Source organism: Rhinatrema bivittatum, chromosome 2 (genome assembly GCF_901001135.1).
Source record: "Rhinatrema bivittatum chromosome 2, aRhiBiv1.1, whole genome shotgun sequence".
Taxonomy (NCBI): Eukaryota; Metazoa; Chordata; class Amphibia; order Gymnophiona; family Rhinatrematidae; genus Rhinatrema; species Rhinatrema bivittatum.
Window position 1 is genome coordinate 608,797,703 of NC_042616.1, and position 15,764 is coordinate 608,813,466.

General features: G+C 41.5%; 1 protein-coding gene across 1 annotated transcript in view; it reads right to left on the minus strand.

The window, feature by feature from the left end:
- CDH2 (cadherin 2) overlaps positions 1–15,764 on the minus strand; it is a 399,350-nt gene that overhangs the window by 64,235 nt on the left and 319,351 nt on the right. The window contains exons 8-12 of the mRNA XM_029591171.1: positions 8,930–9,067; positions 8,268–8,453; positions 5,713–5,966; positions 3,525–3,667; positions 2,801–3,034 (exon numbers count right to left, since the gene is read on the minus strand). Of these exons, the coding sequence (XP_029447031.1) occupies positions 2,801–3,034; positions 3,525–3,667; positions 5,713–5,966; positions 8,268–8,453; positions 8,930–9,067 (955 nt within the window). The remainder of the gene's footprint in view (positions 1–2,800; positions 3,035–3,524; positions 3,668–5,712; positions 5,967–8,267; positions 8,454–8,929; positions 9,068–15,764) is intronic.

A 15,764-nucleotide genomic window follows, 5' to 3' on the forward strand; every position in this document is an offset into this window, starting at 1 on the left:
TTATGCATCTGACATCCCTGGCTGGCCTCTAACCTTACAGCTGGCCCCCGTAAGGAGTTGTTACTCCAGAGGTATGGATTCCCCAAGGAAGGCTGGGAACTAAGAGTGCAGCAAGGAGGGAACTAATCGTGAGTGAGAAAACAAAACCAAATAATTAGTTAAATCTGAGAAGTCCCATAGCAAATTGTTTTTATAACACCGGGAAGTCAACTTTGTTTGATGTCTACTCTAACACAGTAGCGTTTCACAAGTTAGATCATCTGCATTGCAGCTATTAAATTCAACTGGGCATAACAATAAAGTACAATGCAGAGTATAATCTATCAAAAATTATATTACATAGGATTTTAAAATTATATCTTTTTTGGGTTCCAATTGATTTGAAATTACTCAAATATTATGGAATGCTTAAACAGACGCCTTTTTAATACATTTCGTTCTAGGCAGGTGGTATTTAAGCAAATTATTTTCTGAATTTAGTTTCTTCAAACTTGTTTTCTCTAGAAACATACAAGAGGCAGAAATTAAAAAACAAAACTGAGCTCTTAAATTTAGAAACCTAGTCTTAGTGAAACATAAGAGCTACAATTTCAGTTAAAAATTCACCTAAATTTAAGACCCTAAAGCTTAGGAGACTAAATTTAAGACTGCTGTTCATATGCCTAGATTTAGGCCTGTAAATTAGGTGCCTAGTGCTGAAAATCAGTGCTAAGCATCTAATTCTTTCCCCCAACTGTTACCCTGTCCCTACAGCCATCCACATTTTAGGGACCTAAATTTAGAAGCCTAGAGACAGTAGATCCTAAATATTTAGGGACCAATCACTAGTACATTTTGAAGAGTCAATTTAGGTGCTCTCCCGGTGCGCGCACAGGCCACTCTCCTGTGCGCGCAATTCTCTATTCAAATGAGGCCCGGCGGTAAAACAGACAAAAGGAGACGCTAGGGATACTAGCGCGTCCCTAGCGCCTCCTTTTGGACCGGAGCGGCGGCTGTCAGCGGGTTTGACAGCCGACGCTCAATTTTGCCGGCATCGGTTCTCGAGCCCGCTGACAGCCACGGGCTCAGAAACCGGACGCCGGCAAAATTGAGCGTCCGGGTTTTCGACCCGACAGCCGCGGGCCGACTTCAATTTTTTTTTTTTTTTTTAACTTTTGGAAACTTTCGGGACCTCCGACTTAATATCTCCATGATATTAAGTCGGAGGGTGCACAGAAAAGCAGTTTTTACTGCTTTTCTGTGCACTTTCCCAGTGCCTGAAGAAATTAGCGCCTACCTTTGGGTAGGTGCTAATTTCTGAAAGCAAAATGTGCGGCTTGGCTGCACATTTTGTTTTCTGAATTGCGTGGGAATACCTAATAGGGCCATCAACATACCTTTGCATGTTGCGGGCGCTATTAGGTTCGGTGGGGTTGGATGCATTTTCGGCTCCTTACTGAATAAGGGGTAACGCTAGCGTGTCGAAAACGCGCGTCCAATAGAGGGTTAACAATGTGCTCCGTTGGAGCGCACTGTACTGTATCGGCCTGTATATAAGCTTTCATTAAAAATAAAATAAAATAGAAGCTTAGCTGATACATTTGTATTTATGCATGTGTATACTCTGTCTGCCTGATTAACTGGCCCTTTTATGAAGATACTTTTCTGCTAGTGTGAAATGGTGAATTAGTGTTCTCGGAACCTACCCCATTCTGAGTGACTTAAATAGACTAAAGGGGAGGTACTGTTAGAAGAATCTGTTTGATCTTTTTTTCCCCAATTCACTGGGTAGAATTTCAGTACTTACTAGAAGAAAACCCCACTGAAACCAATGAGTTAAATGAAAGCAATGAAAATCTGATGGGGCCAGCCTGGTGGCCGTGTTGAGTACTGCCATGTGGAGGGACTTGGGTTTCTTTCCTGACCATACTGGTTGATAGGGATGTGCATGGCCAAAAATTTTGTTTCTGTTTTCGCTTTCTGTGGGCTCTTTTTATAATTTTGCTTTTGGGCGTTTCGTTTTTTTTAGGTTTCGGCAAAGTATTTCACATAGTGTGCATGCTCTATGAAATAATATGCATGCTATTTGCAGTACTTTGCCAAAAACAGATGAAAGCCCTTTGGGTGCCAAATTTGTTTCGTTTGCTATGAAATGAAAAGGGGCTCATTCCTCCCATTTTCCATTTTTATTTCAAATTAATGCACATCCCTAGCAGATGGGGATTCTGTGGAGGCAGTGCCCCCCCCCTGGGGGAAGGGAGTCAGTCTTCATGCAACAGCCAACACCTAGTGGCTGAATTTAGGGCCCAGAATTGCAGAGTTCTGGAAGGCGCCCTGATACATGGCCACCAACCAAAGACTGTTGCTGTAATAGCTGGACTACAGTAAGCTGGATATAATAGGGGGGGGGGGGGGGGAAACAATATCTGGGTAATTCCACAGATCACAGCCCTGGTTCCTGTTGTGTTGAAGGGCCAAAAGAGTGGGAGAAAACTGCCAGGTGATGTTGGTATTGCAACATCTGAGTAATCAGTTACGCTGACATCTACTCATGAACACACCGACTAACTGTGTTCCGGTCTGATCTGGAAATATCCTCGCCTATCACATCTATAGCTCAAGACCTTTCCAAAGAGGTATGTGTCACTGAAATCAGATAAGAAATGTAGGAGGCGTCCACTGGAAGAACAGACAGAAATTCTTGATCTTCCCTTCCACATGTAAGAGTTTTTATCCTGTACATAATTTATGTAAATAAAGTAAAATACCTATGTAAATACATGTGGATATATGTGTAATAATTATCCAGGTTAAACTTTACCACTGAGACGAGTAATGGTCCAGTTCCTCCTAATGCTGGAAGGGTTGGATGGGAGCTCGAAGATGAATGGTCCTGCATTAGGATTAATGTCAGCGTCTGTCGCTGTGATGTTAATTGCATTGGGGTCTGGCCTTTCACAGATCTCTACCTCAACAGGGTCCACTTGGGGAGCGTTATCATTAATGTCAAGCAAGAATATCTGTAGTGTGCCGGTCCCACTCTTTGGAGGAATGCCTTACAGGGAAAAAAAAAAATTAAAGCAATTCATTTTATCAGACACCAGTTTTAACATACCAAGTAACACTTAACCTCCTAATCTACTCACTATAACAATTACATTCACATTTCCAGAATGGTGTATGACTGAATTTGGCATGTGACCTCCATTACTAGTTGGCAGGTGTTCCCAATTCTGCACACTGCAGGACAAATCTCCTATAACTGCTCAAGGCCAGTAAATGCCACAATGCAGTCACAGGATATACAGAAAAAAATTAATATTTGCTCAAGGTTCGTAACTGGCTAAGTGTGGATGGCAGTTAGCATCAGCTGATATACTCAGAAGGCACAGGCAAGCAGTAAAACAAACACTCCAGCTATGACGATTGGAACCTGAAGGGGGTCAACATCTGAAATTATTTTTATACTAAATTTCAAAAATATGAGTACAAGCAACAGTGAACTTGTATCTAATTCAGACTTAAGCGGTAGCAGAACTACATACCATTGTCAGAAGCCAAGAAAGTAGCATTGTACATGTTGTTTTTCATGTAGTTGGACTCTCTATCCAAGACAGCTGTAGTAGTGATCTGTCCACTCATAGAATCAATTTTAAGCCAGTTTCCAGGATCATAAAGTTTAGAGTACCTATGTAAGTGAGAACAATGTCTGGTGAATCTTCCAAAGAAAGCACGGGCTGATCAGATTAATAATTCATCTGCAATACTACTTAACAGGGTTAACTGGGTTATTGGCTCTAGCCTGGTTTCTGAGTTTTGAGAAGGGTGTAGAGAGTTCCTAGGGCATTGGAGGATGTGCACCTTAAGGCCTGCCAGGTGGCCGGGTGAGAGCTGAAATCTTACAGAAGGCCACACTACACTCCCAGCTGCAGGTCACAGAGGAAGACTGGCAGTGAGCAAACAAAATGGCAAAAGGGAGGAGAAAATATCTGTGTGAAAGCTCACAGTAATGTGATTCCTTTCTGCCCCCAAAATTTGCAATCCAGTAAAACCAAATCACTGTGAAGGTTATGCCACCCCACAGCACTGCTCAGAAAACAGGAGCAGAAGGTTGACTACAACACATGAGAAATTGTTTGTTAGCTGGTGTATCCACTTTAGCATTCTCTCTCTTCTACTTTTGAATGCCGTCTCCTTATTTTAAATAATTTAGTTTGGGTTTTATCAGTTCAGAGCTTCCCTTAATTACCTCCGCTATGTAGGGCTGGGGGACAGCAGTATAGGTCTGGCCCGCTTGCTTAGATTAAATGCTGGATTTAAAACGACAGTTAAGGTCCAGAGCACCCTTTCAAGATGCCTGTAAACCATCTCCTTTGCAGAGATCCTTTTATCTTCTTAGGTTAAATGTTATATAGAAGCTTCACAAAGAGAAGTCCTCCAGGGAGAGTCAGGCTCACTAGCAGGGGATAGGATGTAGATTGTAAGCTCTAGTGAGCAGGGACTGTGTCTTTTTGCATGTTTGTTCAGCATTGCATATGTTGGGTAGTGCTATAGAAATGTTAAGTAATAGTAGTAGGGTTGCATTTCTTTAAGTTTAGCTCATCTTTCCAAATAATGAGGAAGGCAGCCTACAGTACGTTTTGAATTCAGGTAGGAGGAGAAGGAGAGGGGACAAAGCTGGTTTAATATTGCTGCCATAACTCTCTGCCCCGATCTTGGCACTGTTTGCTCTGAGCATGTTAATAGCTGGTTACTCTTATCTCTCCTTCTGAAACCAGTGCCAATCCCAATTTCAGTTTCATGTGCCCTTGGCAAAGATTGTTGTATCTGAAGTGATTATCAAATCACATAGAACCGAGCAGTGCAAGTAATGAACTGTCGTTTTTTTGTTATTATCTTTTAAGCTCCTTTCCCCATCCCTTACCTATAAAAAAAAAAAAAAAAATCACACAAAACAAATAAGGGGGAAGAGAGCACTCGATAAAGGGTAATTTGCTTTATTACTTTTAGGCCTCTGCACTGCCAGTGAAGATGGTGGTGGCAATGCTAGGTATTATTAGGAAAAAATAAAGAACCTTTCAGTGCACTCCTTGCCTTTTCTTCTTTAAAGATAGAAAAAAAAGTGTTTGTAGTGGTGATGGCAACAGGGGAGGTGAAGAAAAGGTTTACTATGCTACATAGGACGTTAGTAAAGAGGGAGACTAACTTAAAATTCAGAAAGACAGTAAAACTGTGACATACTCGTGAGTGAGGCTGGGAGTAAACTGGAGTGAAGCAGAAGAGATGAAAGTGGCAGACCGGGATTGGTTGGGTTTATTTTTTTAATGCAGTGTTATATTTTAACATGTATATATGTGATATGTTGTTTTTATTGTTTATTGTGCATGATTTGGTTATCCCTTGCCTTGATGGTTTGCTCTGTAAGGCATGTAATCAAATTCAGATAAAGAATAGATATAGGGGGACCTGACCGTGTGTTTGTATCTGTTTGACTTTGCTCTGCTATGTAAAGTACTACCGGAACAATCTAGAACATGATAAATAAATGTTATAAAAACAGACTTAAAGTTAAAAACATTCCATGACAAAAGTTTTTCCATACAAGAAGTAGTAATCGCAAGAGGGTTCTCTACAACACACTGATTAGGAAAGGAAAACCACCATCCTAGCAGTTTCAGACGAAACAAGCAGAGAGAGAGAGAGAGAGAACTTGCAAGCTGAATTCAAATATACCTTATGCTTTGCTGCATAAAACGATCTGGGTCCTGCGCCGTGAAGGTTGTTAGCATGGTTCCAGCAGGTATTCCCTCCTCCTGACGCAAAAGCTTGGGGTTAGGAACAAAGTACGGACTCTCGTTTACATCGATGATGGTTATGGAGACAGTTGCTGTTGACTGAGGAGGATGATGAATGCCCTTGGCTAATGGCACTTGATTTTCTGCAGCCACGGTAAGTACAAACATCTTATTGGTCTCGTAGTCAATTGGCTAGAAATGCAAATGAAGAGGGAAGGGGGGGCATGGGGATGATTAATTGATCTAAAAAAATACTTGCGCACACCAACAACAATACCGATTGTTTTACATTATGATGGAATTCTGTAATGCATTAGGGCCAAATACTGCACGGAGGAGAGGAAAAAAATAAAAACAAAAACTTACAGCTGGGCAACCTGCAGTTTTATCAGCCTCCAACCAGCAGAATCCTACAATTTCATCAAGCTGTCTGTTTACAGAATTTACTACATCCATTCTCTAAGATCTGCGGTGTAAGCGGAAAAGATGGCATGCTGAATACCTGTGGCCCTTTGTGAAGTAAAAGTATGCCGCCAATACTCCTCAGCAAAACAGTTTATAAGTGGATATAGCTTTTCTATCGAAATACTGAAAAAGCAAAGGCAATTCCACCAAATTCATGCAATTCACTTTTCTATGCAGTACTCCATGTTATCCAACCACAGGGCTGCACTGGAGGCTACAGGACAAGAGCTATTACGGGGGAAAAGACCGGTCTTCTGTTTATAAAAAAAAGCGTGCCTACCTTTCATCTGTTGAAATCCTTAGAAAAATTAATTTGAACTGTTCCCACCTTCAATCATGCCTATTAATTAAAAGACCTTTAAAACCGAGACTGCCAAGTTAACATGCTTTAAGTTTCAGGCTGCGTCGACCCCCGACAGCTTCCCTGTCTTGCACGGTCGTGTCTATATTCTGTATTATTATTTTGTACTGTTATTCCAGCTGTGACATGGCAGCGTGTGATCTGTTGGCTTTTGATGCTACTCTTGACATGGGCCTAAGAGGCAGAATGGAAAAAGCATTCTTCCTTCGGTTCAGAGAGCCGGTTCCATTTGCGAGCAACTGGCTGTCGCTGCTTCCTTCCCAACCCCATCGCAGCCCATTATTTTTAGCCCACGATAGAATTTATGATATGCAAGCAATAATCGCAGAATTTTAAAAGCTAGGAGGGAACACCGTAAATAATGTGGCCAAAAAACTCCATGGAGATCTAGTTCTGATTTTATGTTCAAGTTCCCTAAAAGCAAAAAAAAAAAAAAAAAAAATCACCGTGCACGCTATGGGATAAAACCAGGACTGGCTCAGTTTGCGCCCCTCCCCCACCTCTCTCATACGGGCCGATACAGTACAGTGTGCTCCGACAGAGCGCACTGTTAGCCGGCATTTGGATGCGCGTTTTGGATGCGCTAGCTTTACCCCTTATTCAGTAAGGGGTAATAGCGCGTCCAAAACGCGCGTCCAACCCCCCCGAACCTAATAGCGCCCTCTACATGCAAATGCATGTTGATGGCCCTATTAAGTATTCCCGCGCGATTCAGAAAGCAAAATGTGCAGCCAAGCCACACATTTTGCTTTCAGAAATTAGCGCCTACCAAAAGGTAGGTTCTGTGCACCGGGAAAGTGCACAGAACCTACCTGTTCTGTGCACCCTCCGACTTAATATTTATTTATTTATTTTATTTATTTATTTGAAGAGTTTTATATACCGTTATTCGGAAAGCCATCATAACTGTTTACAAAGGAATACATTTTAATATCATGGCGATATTAAGTCTGAGGTCCCGAAAGTTTAAAAAAAAAAAAAAAAAAAAAGATTTAAAATGGCCCCGCGGCTGTCGGGTCGAAAACCAGATACTCAATTTTGCCGGCGTCCAGTTTCCGAGCCCGTGGCTGTCAGCGGGCTGGAGAACAGACGCCAGCAAAATTGAGCGTTGGCTGTCAAACCCGCTGACAGCCGCCACTTCCGTCAAAAAAGAGGCGCTAGGGACGCGCTAGTGTCCCTAGCACCTCTTTTTACCGCTGGGCCTAATTTAAATAAATTTAGATACTGTATCGCGCGCACAGGAGAGTGGCCTGTGCGAGCACCGGGAGAGCGGGCGTTCGCTCACTCTCCCGCGTTTTTACCGTATCGGCCCGCTAGACAGGGTCACCCCAAGTACATCCTACCACTTTTAGGCATGAAGAGGACATAACCTCTTGCAAAGTAGTTATGCTATAAGAAAATTTTCTTACTGAGTATACTATGGTGACTGGCATTTTGCTGCGTAGATGGCCTAATTTCGCAAGGGCATCTGTATAACTACTCTAGTAATATTGATTTAAAAAAAAAAAAGTTTTTACATGACCACTGATGCTTCTGTGCACTAGTTCTGTGTTCATTTTGCGTGTCACGGTAACTGTGATCCAACAAAAAAAACCCCAAAAACAAACACATGCATAGATGCGGAACTACTCAATAAAAAGGGTTTCGGTCAGGAAGCACTAACTCACCTTCACAACAGTTAATAAACCATCATTACTATTTGCGTCTGTCATTATGCTGAATCGGCCTGTAGGGTCTCCACCGGTTACTCTGTAGACTGCATTCCAGGCAGGCGTGTGCGGCTGATCCTTATCCGTTACAGTTAAATTAGCCACTATAATATCCACTCTGTTTTCAGGCACCTCTCCAAAAAACTAGAATGATGTAAAAAAAAAAAAAAAAAAAAAAAAAAAGATTGAAATCTTTTCATTGCTAGAAGGCTTTGGCTAGATAATGCTGGATTTACTCTACACAGTTGGCACATATAGTTTATATCTGTCAAATTTTAAACAGGGAATCGAACACTAGCATGCAACTGATAATGCTGAACATTATCAGAGGCTATGCATAAACTCACTGTACAAAAGAATTTTAAAAAGGAAGCTACATGCCAACTATGAGGGACATAGCAGACATTCCCCTCCCCCCACCCCCGTCACGGGACTTGTAGGTCCATCATTTTGCACTGTTTTGAAATCCATAAGAGTACTTTAAATTCTGAACCATAAACACACACAATCTCACTAGGACAGTGGACAAACAATACAAATATACACTTGCTACCATGCACAGTATCGCTTAGATGGCTATCAATAGCCTTATTCTTCAGCTGCTTCTGTACTGTACTTACAGTCATGGCAGTGAACTCTGGAGGATTGTCATTGACATCTGTCACTGTGATGACAACAGTTGCTGTATTTGAGAGACCATATGTTGGGTTTCCTTCCATGTCTGTAGCTTGAATTATTAATGTGTACTGTTGCACTTTCTAAAACACAAAATTGTACATTTACAGATAAACTTTACAATCTCATTGGAAGGGCATGTAACCAATACACTGTAAACTGCTGAATATGTCAGATCTGAAAACAGTTAATGCAAGTAAACATGGCTTTACTAGGTATTCTGTAAAAAAAAATTAAAAAATCATGGTTTCTTTCAGCCGAGGGTGGGTAATGAGAGAATCTGTGTTATGAACTGGTGTAATGGATTAGGAGTGGAGGTTATTTTATGATACTGGGGAGAGGGATTGCGGATTGAAATTGATTTATTGTAATAATTGAGGTGGTCGGTACTGTTTATGCTATCTTGTATTGATTAGTGTTATAAATCTCTTTGGGTCAGTTTCAAGGAAATGAGAATCACGATTTGAGCAAATAACTACGTTTAAGGAGATGGCACATCAGATGGGCAGCACTGTTACTATACAGACCCTTGCACTGATATTGTGTCTCATGCGCCTTTAAAATTCACTACTTGTAACTGAGTAGACTGCATTGGTAAAGAATACAATACTATGCAATTCTGTCCTTATGATTAATTGACAGGTTCTCCATTTAAGCTATTTTTACTAAACCATTTCGGATTCTTACAGCAGGGATAGGGAAATCCCAGCACCTGGTACCTGCTGCTGGGCTCATTGCCAGGGGTGAGGAGCCACAGTCCGAGGCTGCTACCTTACAGCTACACCAGAGGAGAGACTCAAGGACAGGGACGGGGAGGAAGGGATGGGCTGGAGGCAAGAGGGAGAGAAAAGGTGAGCAAAGAGCAAAAGCGAGCCAAAAAAGGCATACTAAGCAAAACTCACACACACATACGCATTAAAGACAAGACAAGATACTTTATTTACTTTTAACTGTCCCTGACTCCTAAAAACGTTGGCTGGTGCCCAAGTTTTCTAAATATTTCTCTACCCCTGCCTTACAGATCAATTAAATTGTGTGTTTTGTTGATTAAGGAAGGAACCTTAATAGTCCTTAAAACTTACGCTATTAAGCTTTTGTCACCATGACAGTATCATCTCAGAGATACTTTATCCTAATCGCATGCATGCTCTTCTACTTTTATACGTTTATCATATAAAATTTACCTATATATTCATACATACACATATAGGGGTAGATTTTCAAATGTATGCCTGATTTCATAACATGCACGCGCATGTTATAAAATTGGGGGTCGGCACCCGCAAGGGGGTGCACAATTGTGCGCTCAGAGCCTGCACTGCCTTCCCCTGTTCCCTCCCAAGCTGCTTCGGAGCGGCCTCGGAGGGAGCTTCCCTACCCCCCCACCCCACCCCACCTTCCCTTCCCACCCCCACTCTTTCCCCCTATCTTTTTTTTTTTCACTGTTTGAAAACATACTTCAGCCTTGGGGCTGAAGTGAGTTGTGCGCGCCGGCTGACTGCCGGTGCGCGATCCCCGCCACAGCAGCCGTGCGGAGGCTTCTGGCCACGTCCCGCTACCCCCACAGACCACCCCTTTTTGCAAGTCCCGGAACTTACATGCGTCCTGGGGCTTTACACGGTTCGCCGGGCCTTTTGAAAATAGGCCCGGCGTGCGTAATGCTTTGAAAATCCGGCCCATTGCCTATGAAATTATAACTGCAACAGTAAATGACAGCAGAAAGTGACACAAATGGCCCATATTCAGTCTACCCAGCAAGATTTTTCAGGGTTATAACTGCTGCTCTGTGGAGGTGACCCCCCACGCCTTCTCTTTAGGTTTGCAACCGTCTCTCCATGCAGATTACCCCAGTGTTCCATTACCATCCTAAGGATCTTCTGTTTATATTCCATGCCATCTTGAATTCGGGTACCATTTTCTTCTCCACCACCTCCACTGGAAGACCATTCCAGGTATACACCACCCTTTCAGTGAAAAAAATAATTTTCTCTTTGTTCCTTAGACTGCCCTGTTGGAGCTTCATATCAAACTCTCTAGATCCAGAATTTACTTTCTATTCAATAAGGTTTGCCACTTGTGCATTACATATACCTTTCTGGTATTTAAAAGTCTTTATCACATGCTGCCCCACCTTTCCTCTCATCCAGGGCAGCGTATCCCAACCTTCTCCTGAAGGTACACTTATCCAATCAGATTTTCAGGATTGCCACAATGAATTATCATGAGAGATTTGCATATCCTGGGTCTCCATTGTATACAAATCTATCTCATACATATTCGTTATCAATATCCTGAAAATTTGCCTGATTAGGTTTGCCGCCAGGAGAAGGTTGGGAACACACAGCTCTAAGGTATACATTTTTAGATCCTCAACTCTTTACCTCATATGGCTTCTGAAGCAGATCCCGCACCCTTTTAGTTCTCTTTCTCTGGACTGCTTCTTACCTCAAATGTTGTGGGGGAAAACTTATGAGGAAACTTATTGGAAAACTTATGAGGAGAAGCTAAATGATCTAAATAATTAAACCCTGGAAGAGAGAAGGTGCAGGGGAGATATGATACAGACCTTCGGATACCTGAAAGGTTTTAATGATGCACAATCCTAAAACCTTTTCTGTTGAAAAGCAAATACAACTAGGGGTCAAGATATGAAGCTCAAGGGGGGACGACTCAGAACATCCACCCTTCTCCAGTCCCATGGAACCACTCCAGTCTCCAAAACTCTACCTAACAGGTCTTTTAGTGGACCCGCCAGAACCTCCTTTAATATTCTAGGATACATTTATTTAGTTATTTTATATACCATCGTTCCATTTATGGCTTTATCATTTTTCAGTTTTGCTAGTTCCACGCACACACACACTTCCATAACCCGTGTCTTATCCACCCCACTCCCATATCTAGGTCTTGCTAACAATCCATCCAATGTCTTCTCCAGTGAATATCTACCGGAAATATTTGTTTAGCATTTGTGCTTTGTCCTCATCTCTCGCCACACTGCTCCTTATCACCTTTCAAATCTTATTCCACCTGTAGTGTTTTTCCTTTCTCCAACATACCTGGAAAAATGTCTTCACTTTTTTTTTTTACCATCTTTTCTTCTGACCTCTTTTGTCTCTCAATTTTAATACATAATCTTCCTAATGTTGTTCTTTGAGAACCTTTGTACTTTTCTGAATGCCAATCTTTTTGCCTTTTTCAGCCACTTCTCTGGAAAACCAGATTGCTTTCCTATACCTCTTTTTTTTTTTTTTTTTTAACCACAAAGATTGGTTGCAATTACTATACCTCCCTTTAGGTTTGGCCTACTATTTTTCCACTTCCTCTACCTCCTCCCATCCCACTAGTGCCTCCTTGAAAGGAACCTGCCCATTTTACCAAAGTCAGTATTTTCGAAACTCAGGACTGAGCTTCACCTGATTCCTCTCTGCCTTGGTTGTTATATTAAACCATACTGACTGATAATCACTGGTGCTCAGGTGGGCATTTGAAACACTTCCCCCACTTGTAAGCAGCAGGTACATTATCATCATCCCTTACTGTGTGGGTTCCATTACCCTTTATCCGAGCGGAGCTCCCTGAAAGGCACCCACAATTTCTCTACTTCTCTCTGATTTAGCAGATAGGATACTCCAAGCCTCAAGTGGCATGTTTATCTTTTGGATGCCTTCAGTCAGCTCTCAGGCCAGTGTTTCTCAATCTACTGTACTTCAGTAAGTGGCTGGTTACCTTCCTTAAATTATCTAGGCTGGTTGTAGTGCTGATGAAAGGCAGGGGGGGGGGGGGTGGAGGGGAAGGAGTCCCCCAGAAAAAAATAAGGTAGGGGGAAGGATATTCTTCCTCCCCACTTGGTCTTTTATCTCATGGGTCAACTCTGCAGCTGGTGTGAGTCATTTTAAGAAGGTAATTACCCAATTTAAGAAGATTTTTTCTAAAAATAAATTTTTTAAAAACCCTTTTTCTCTAAGAAAAAAGCAGAGGCGGACACTCACAGGAGGTGCTCCAGTTGCCCAATTGCATTTTTTCTTTTTTAGTGTATAGTCTGTAAATTTCTCCAGATAGACAAAAGGAAAGGGAAATCCTGGACTTAATCTGAGGCCCCTGTGCTTTGAATTCTGGGCACAATGGATTCCTTTGTATTTCAGATTCCATTACATTCTTGAGGCGGGCAGTTGCTGGAGGCAAAAGGGGGGGGAGGGGGAGAAGAGCCCTCGCCCCAACTAGTTCCTTTAGCCCCGAAGAGGGACGCGATCCCAGAGATCCCATGGAGAGAAGAACGTTTTGTTTCTCCTCAGCTTCAGCATTCCCCGAAAATGCTGTGAACTCTTAACACTGGCAGGGGAAGTGAAGGGAGGAAAACTCCAAGGCTGCTGTTTTATAGACTCTGGGAGATGACTGAATGTCTCCAGACTGGCTGTTTGACATTTCCAGGGACCTGAGTTTAGGTTTGAAGGGAAATATTGAGATTGGCTTTTAGTTACAACAACCCTCCAAACTCACACTGAAGAGTTGGAAATCCATTTATGGGTTGGGCAAGACTGACTGCACAGATGGTGGATAAGAGTTTCTGGAGGTGAATTAATGCTCAACATCTTCAAATCACACTACTTGGAAGTAATTTGGACTGTGTGGAAAAGCAGGCTGATCAAATTTCTGGAGAGCAGGAGGCTATCAATAAGGATTCTATTTTTCTTCAGTCTATTTATTTTAATATGAAAATGTGGAAAATTCCTTGAGACATAGCAATCTTCAATTGATAAATTTTCCTAAGATTCCATCTATATCTGCAGTGGAGACATTTAAGCGTTATTTGAGTGATGTTTTGAAGGCTTCTGCCCAAATGCCACCTCCAATAAGGACTTATTTACCTCCATATGTTAAAAAGAAGGTAGAAGAGGGGCACCCTGATTTCTCAATATCAGAGGATAGCCTGAATTTGACAGCTTTCCTAGAGTCAAATGAAAAAGCTACCCCAGCAACCATAATAGTGTGTTCAACTTTGGAATCTGACAGAGAATGGATTTTACGTCTTTTCTTTAAACATCGTGAAGAATTGTTTTTGAATCTTAAAGTCAGAATCTTTCCTGTTGTCAGAAAAGCCACAAGGAAGAGGCAAAAGCAGCTCTCTTAATGAGAAGTCCTTCAGCTAGGTGCCTTGTATTGAAATTTCCATAAAAGTATTACATTACGTATCAGAATGCTTCCTACTTTTTTTTCCCCCCAAACCGGGGCAATTCAGTCTCTTTCCTAGTGATAAGTTTCTGCAGACCGTTGATACCTCACCCATTATACCTATTTCACAATTTCCCTATTTTCCTTTTTATCGTATATTACTTCATGGATTGTGGTTTTGCTGCTTCTTTTGTTTGTGGATTGAGTCTTTGGATAAGATTATTTCTTGTTCTTGGATTTTAATAATTTGGAATCAAGTACATTAATGTTTATAATCCCTAGACTAATATTTCATTTCAAGTTGTTTTTGTTTGATGTATAGCATTAAAATAGCATAAATAAAAAGTGTTAGAAAGCTCTTATTTTGCCTCCTCTCCCTCCCAACCAGCCACTAATTTATCAGTGGGGAAAAAAAATCCTTCCCTTTTTCCCTCCCTAGCCACAGAAATGAAGATTAACAAATAAGAACAAAAGAAATATATACGGTGATATGCTTTTATTGTAATAATACATTTCTTGTTTAGCTTTCAAGAGCTAATACTCATCTTCAGGTCAGAATTCAAATGAGCAAAAGATGACATTTACCAGGAAACATAAGGTAGGGCTGTGATGTCATCTTTTGCTCATTTCAATGCTGACTTGAAGAAAAGAACATTAGCTCTCGAAAGCTAGCCAAGAGTGGATTGTTAGGCCAAGAAAAAGGTATCATCTTATACATGATTAAAAGTATTATTTCTGTGCAATCAAAGTGGACAAACATGGCAGCCAAACTACCTCCCCCATCCAGTCTGCCACCCCACCAGCTCATTAAAAAAAAGAAAAAAAAATCCCTCTGGCAGAGATGGACATACAATCGCCTGTTCCCAAGATACTCTAAAGAGTCATCTTTATCCGCATGCCCTCCCTGCATTTCAGTCACTTTGATATTTTATTTTACACAAAGAACTACTCCTCCCCCTTTTTCTGCCATTTCTATCATTTCTCAGCTGACTACAGCCTGACATGGCAGCATCCCTTTCACTGGACGTGTGCACGACCGCAGTTATCATCCCAATGCTGCCTCCATTAGGACTTCTAGTTCTGGCATTTTTATTGCCCAGTGGAGCCTGTGTATTAAGTGTGCCGAAACAGGTGCTGTAATTTTAGCATACATTTTTTTTTTACTGCACAAGTTAATAATTAGGTTTACTGATGTGGTAAGCTAATGCTTGAATGCTATGAAAAGTTCACCAAGCACAACATCCACGCATTATGTATAGTTCTAATATTAGTACATAGACCTCTGTGGTAAAATGTTAAAACAAAAAATTAAAACCCTTCTGTCTGATCCAAGAACAAAAAAAAATGAATGTCACCTCCCAATGTCCCATCAGCCAATTCAAAAAAGAAAAAACTATCAACTCCTAATCCAGATGACCTTCTTCCAATGCAAAACTAAAATCACACCCCCCCCTTCAGATACAAATAAAGCAGAACCCCCATTCCCAGTCAAAAATCCTTCTAACCCTAAAACCCATGGATCCTGACCCCTCACACTCCCACAACCTCCCCAAATGTTCAACATGCTTGGTCAACAAAACCACACACTATTAATCCCTAAGAAAAAGC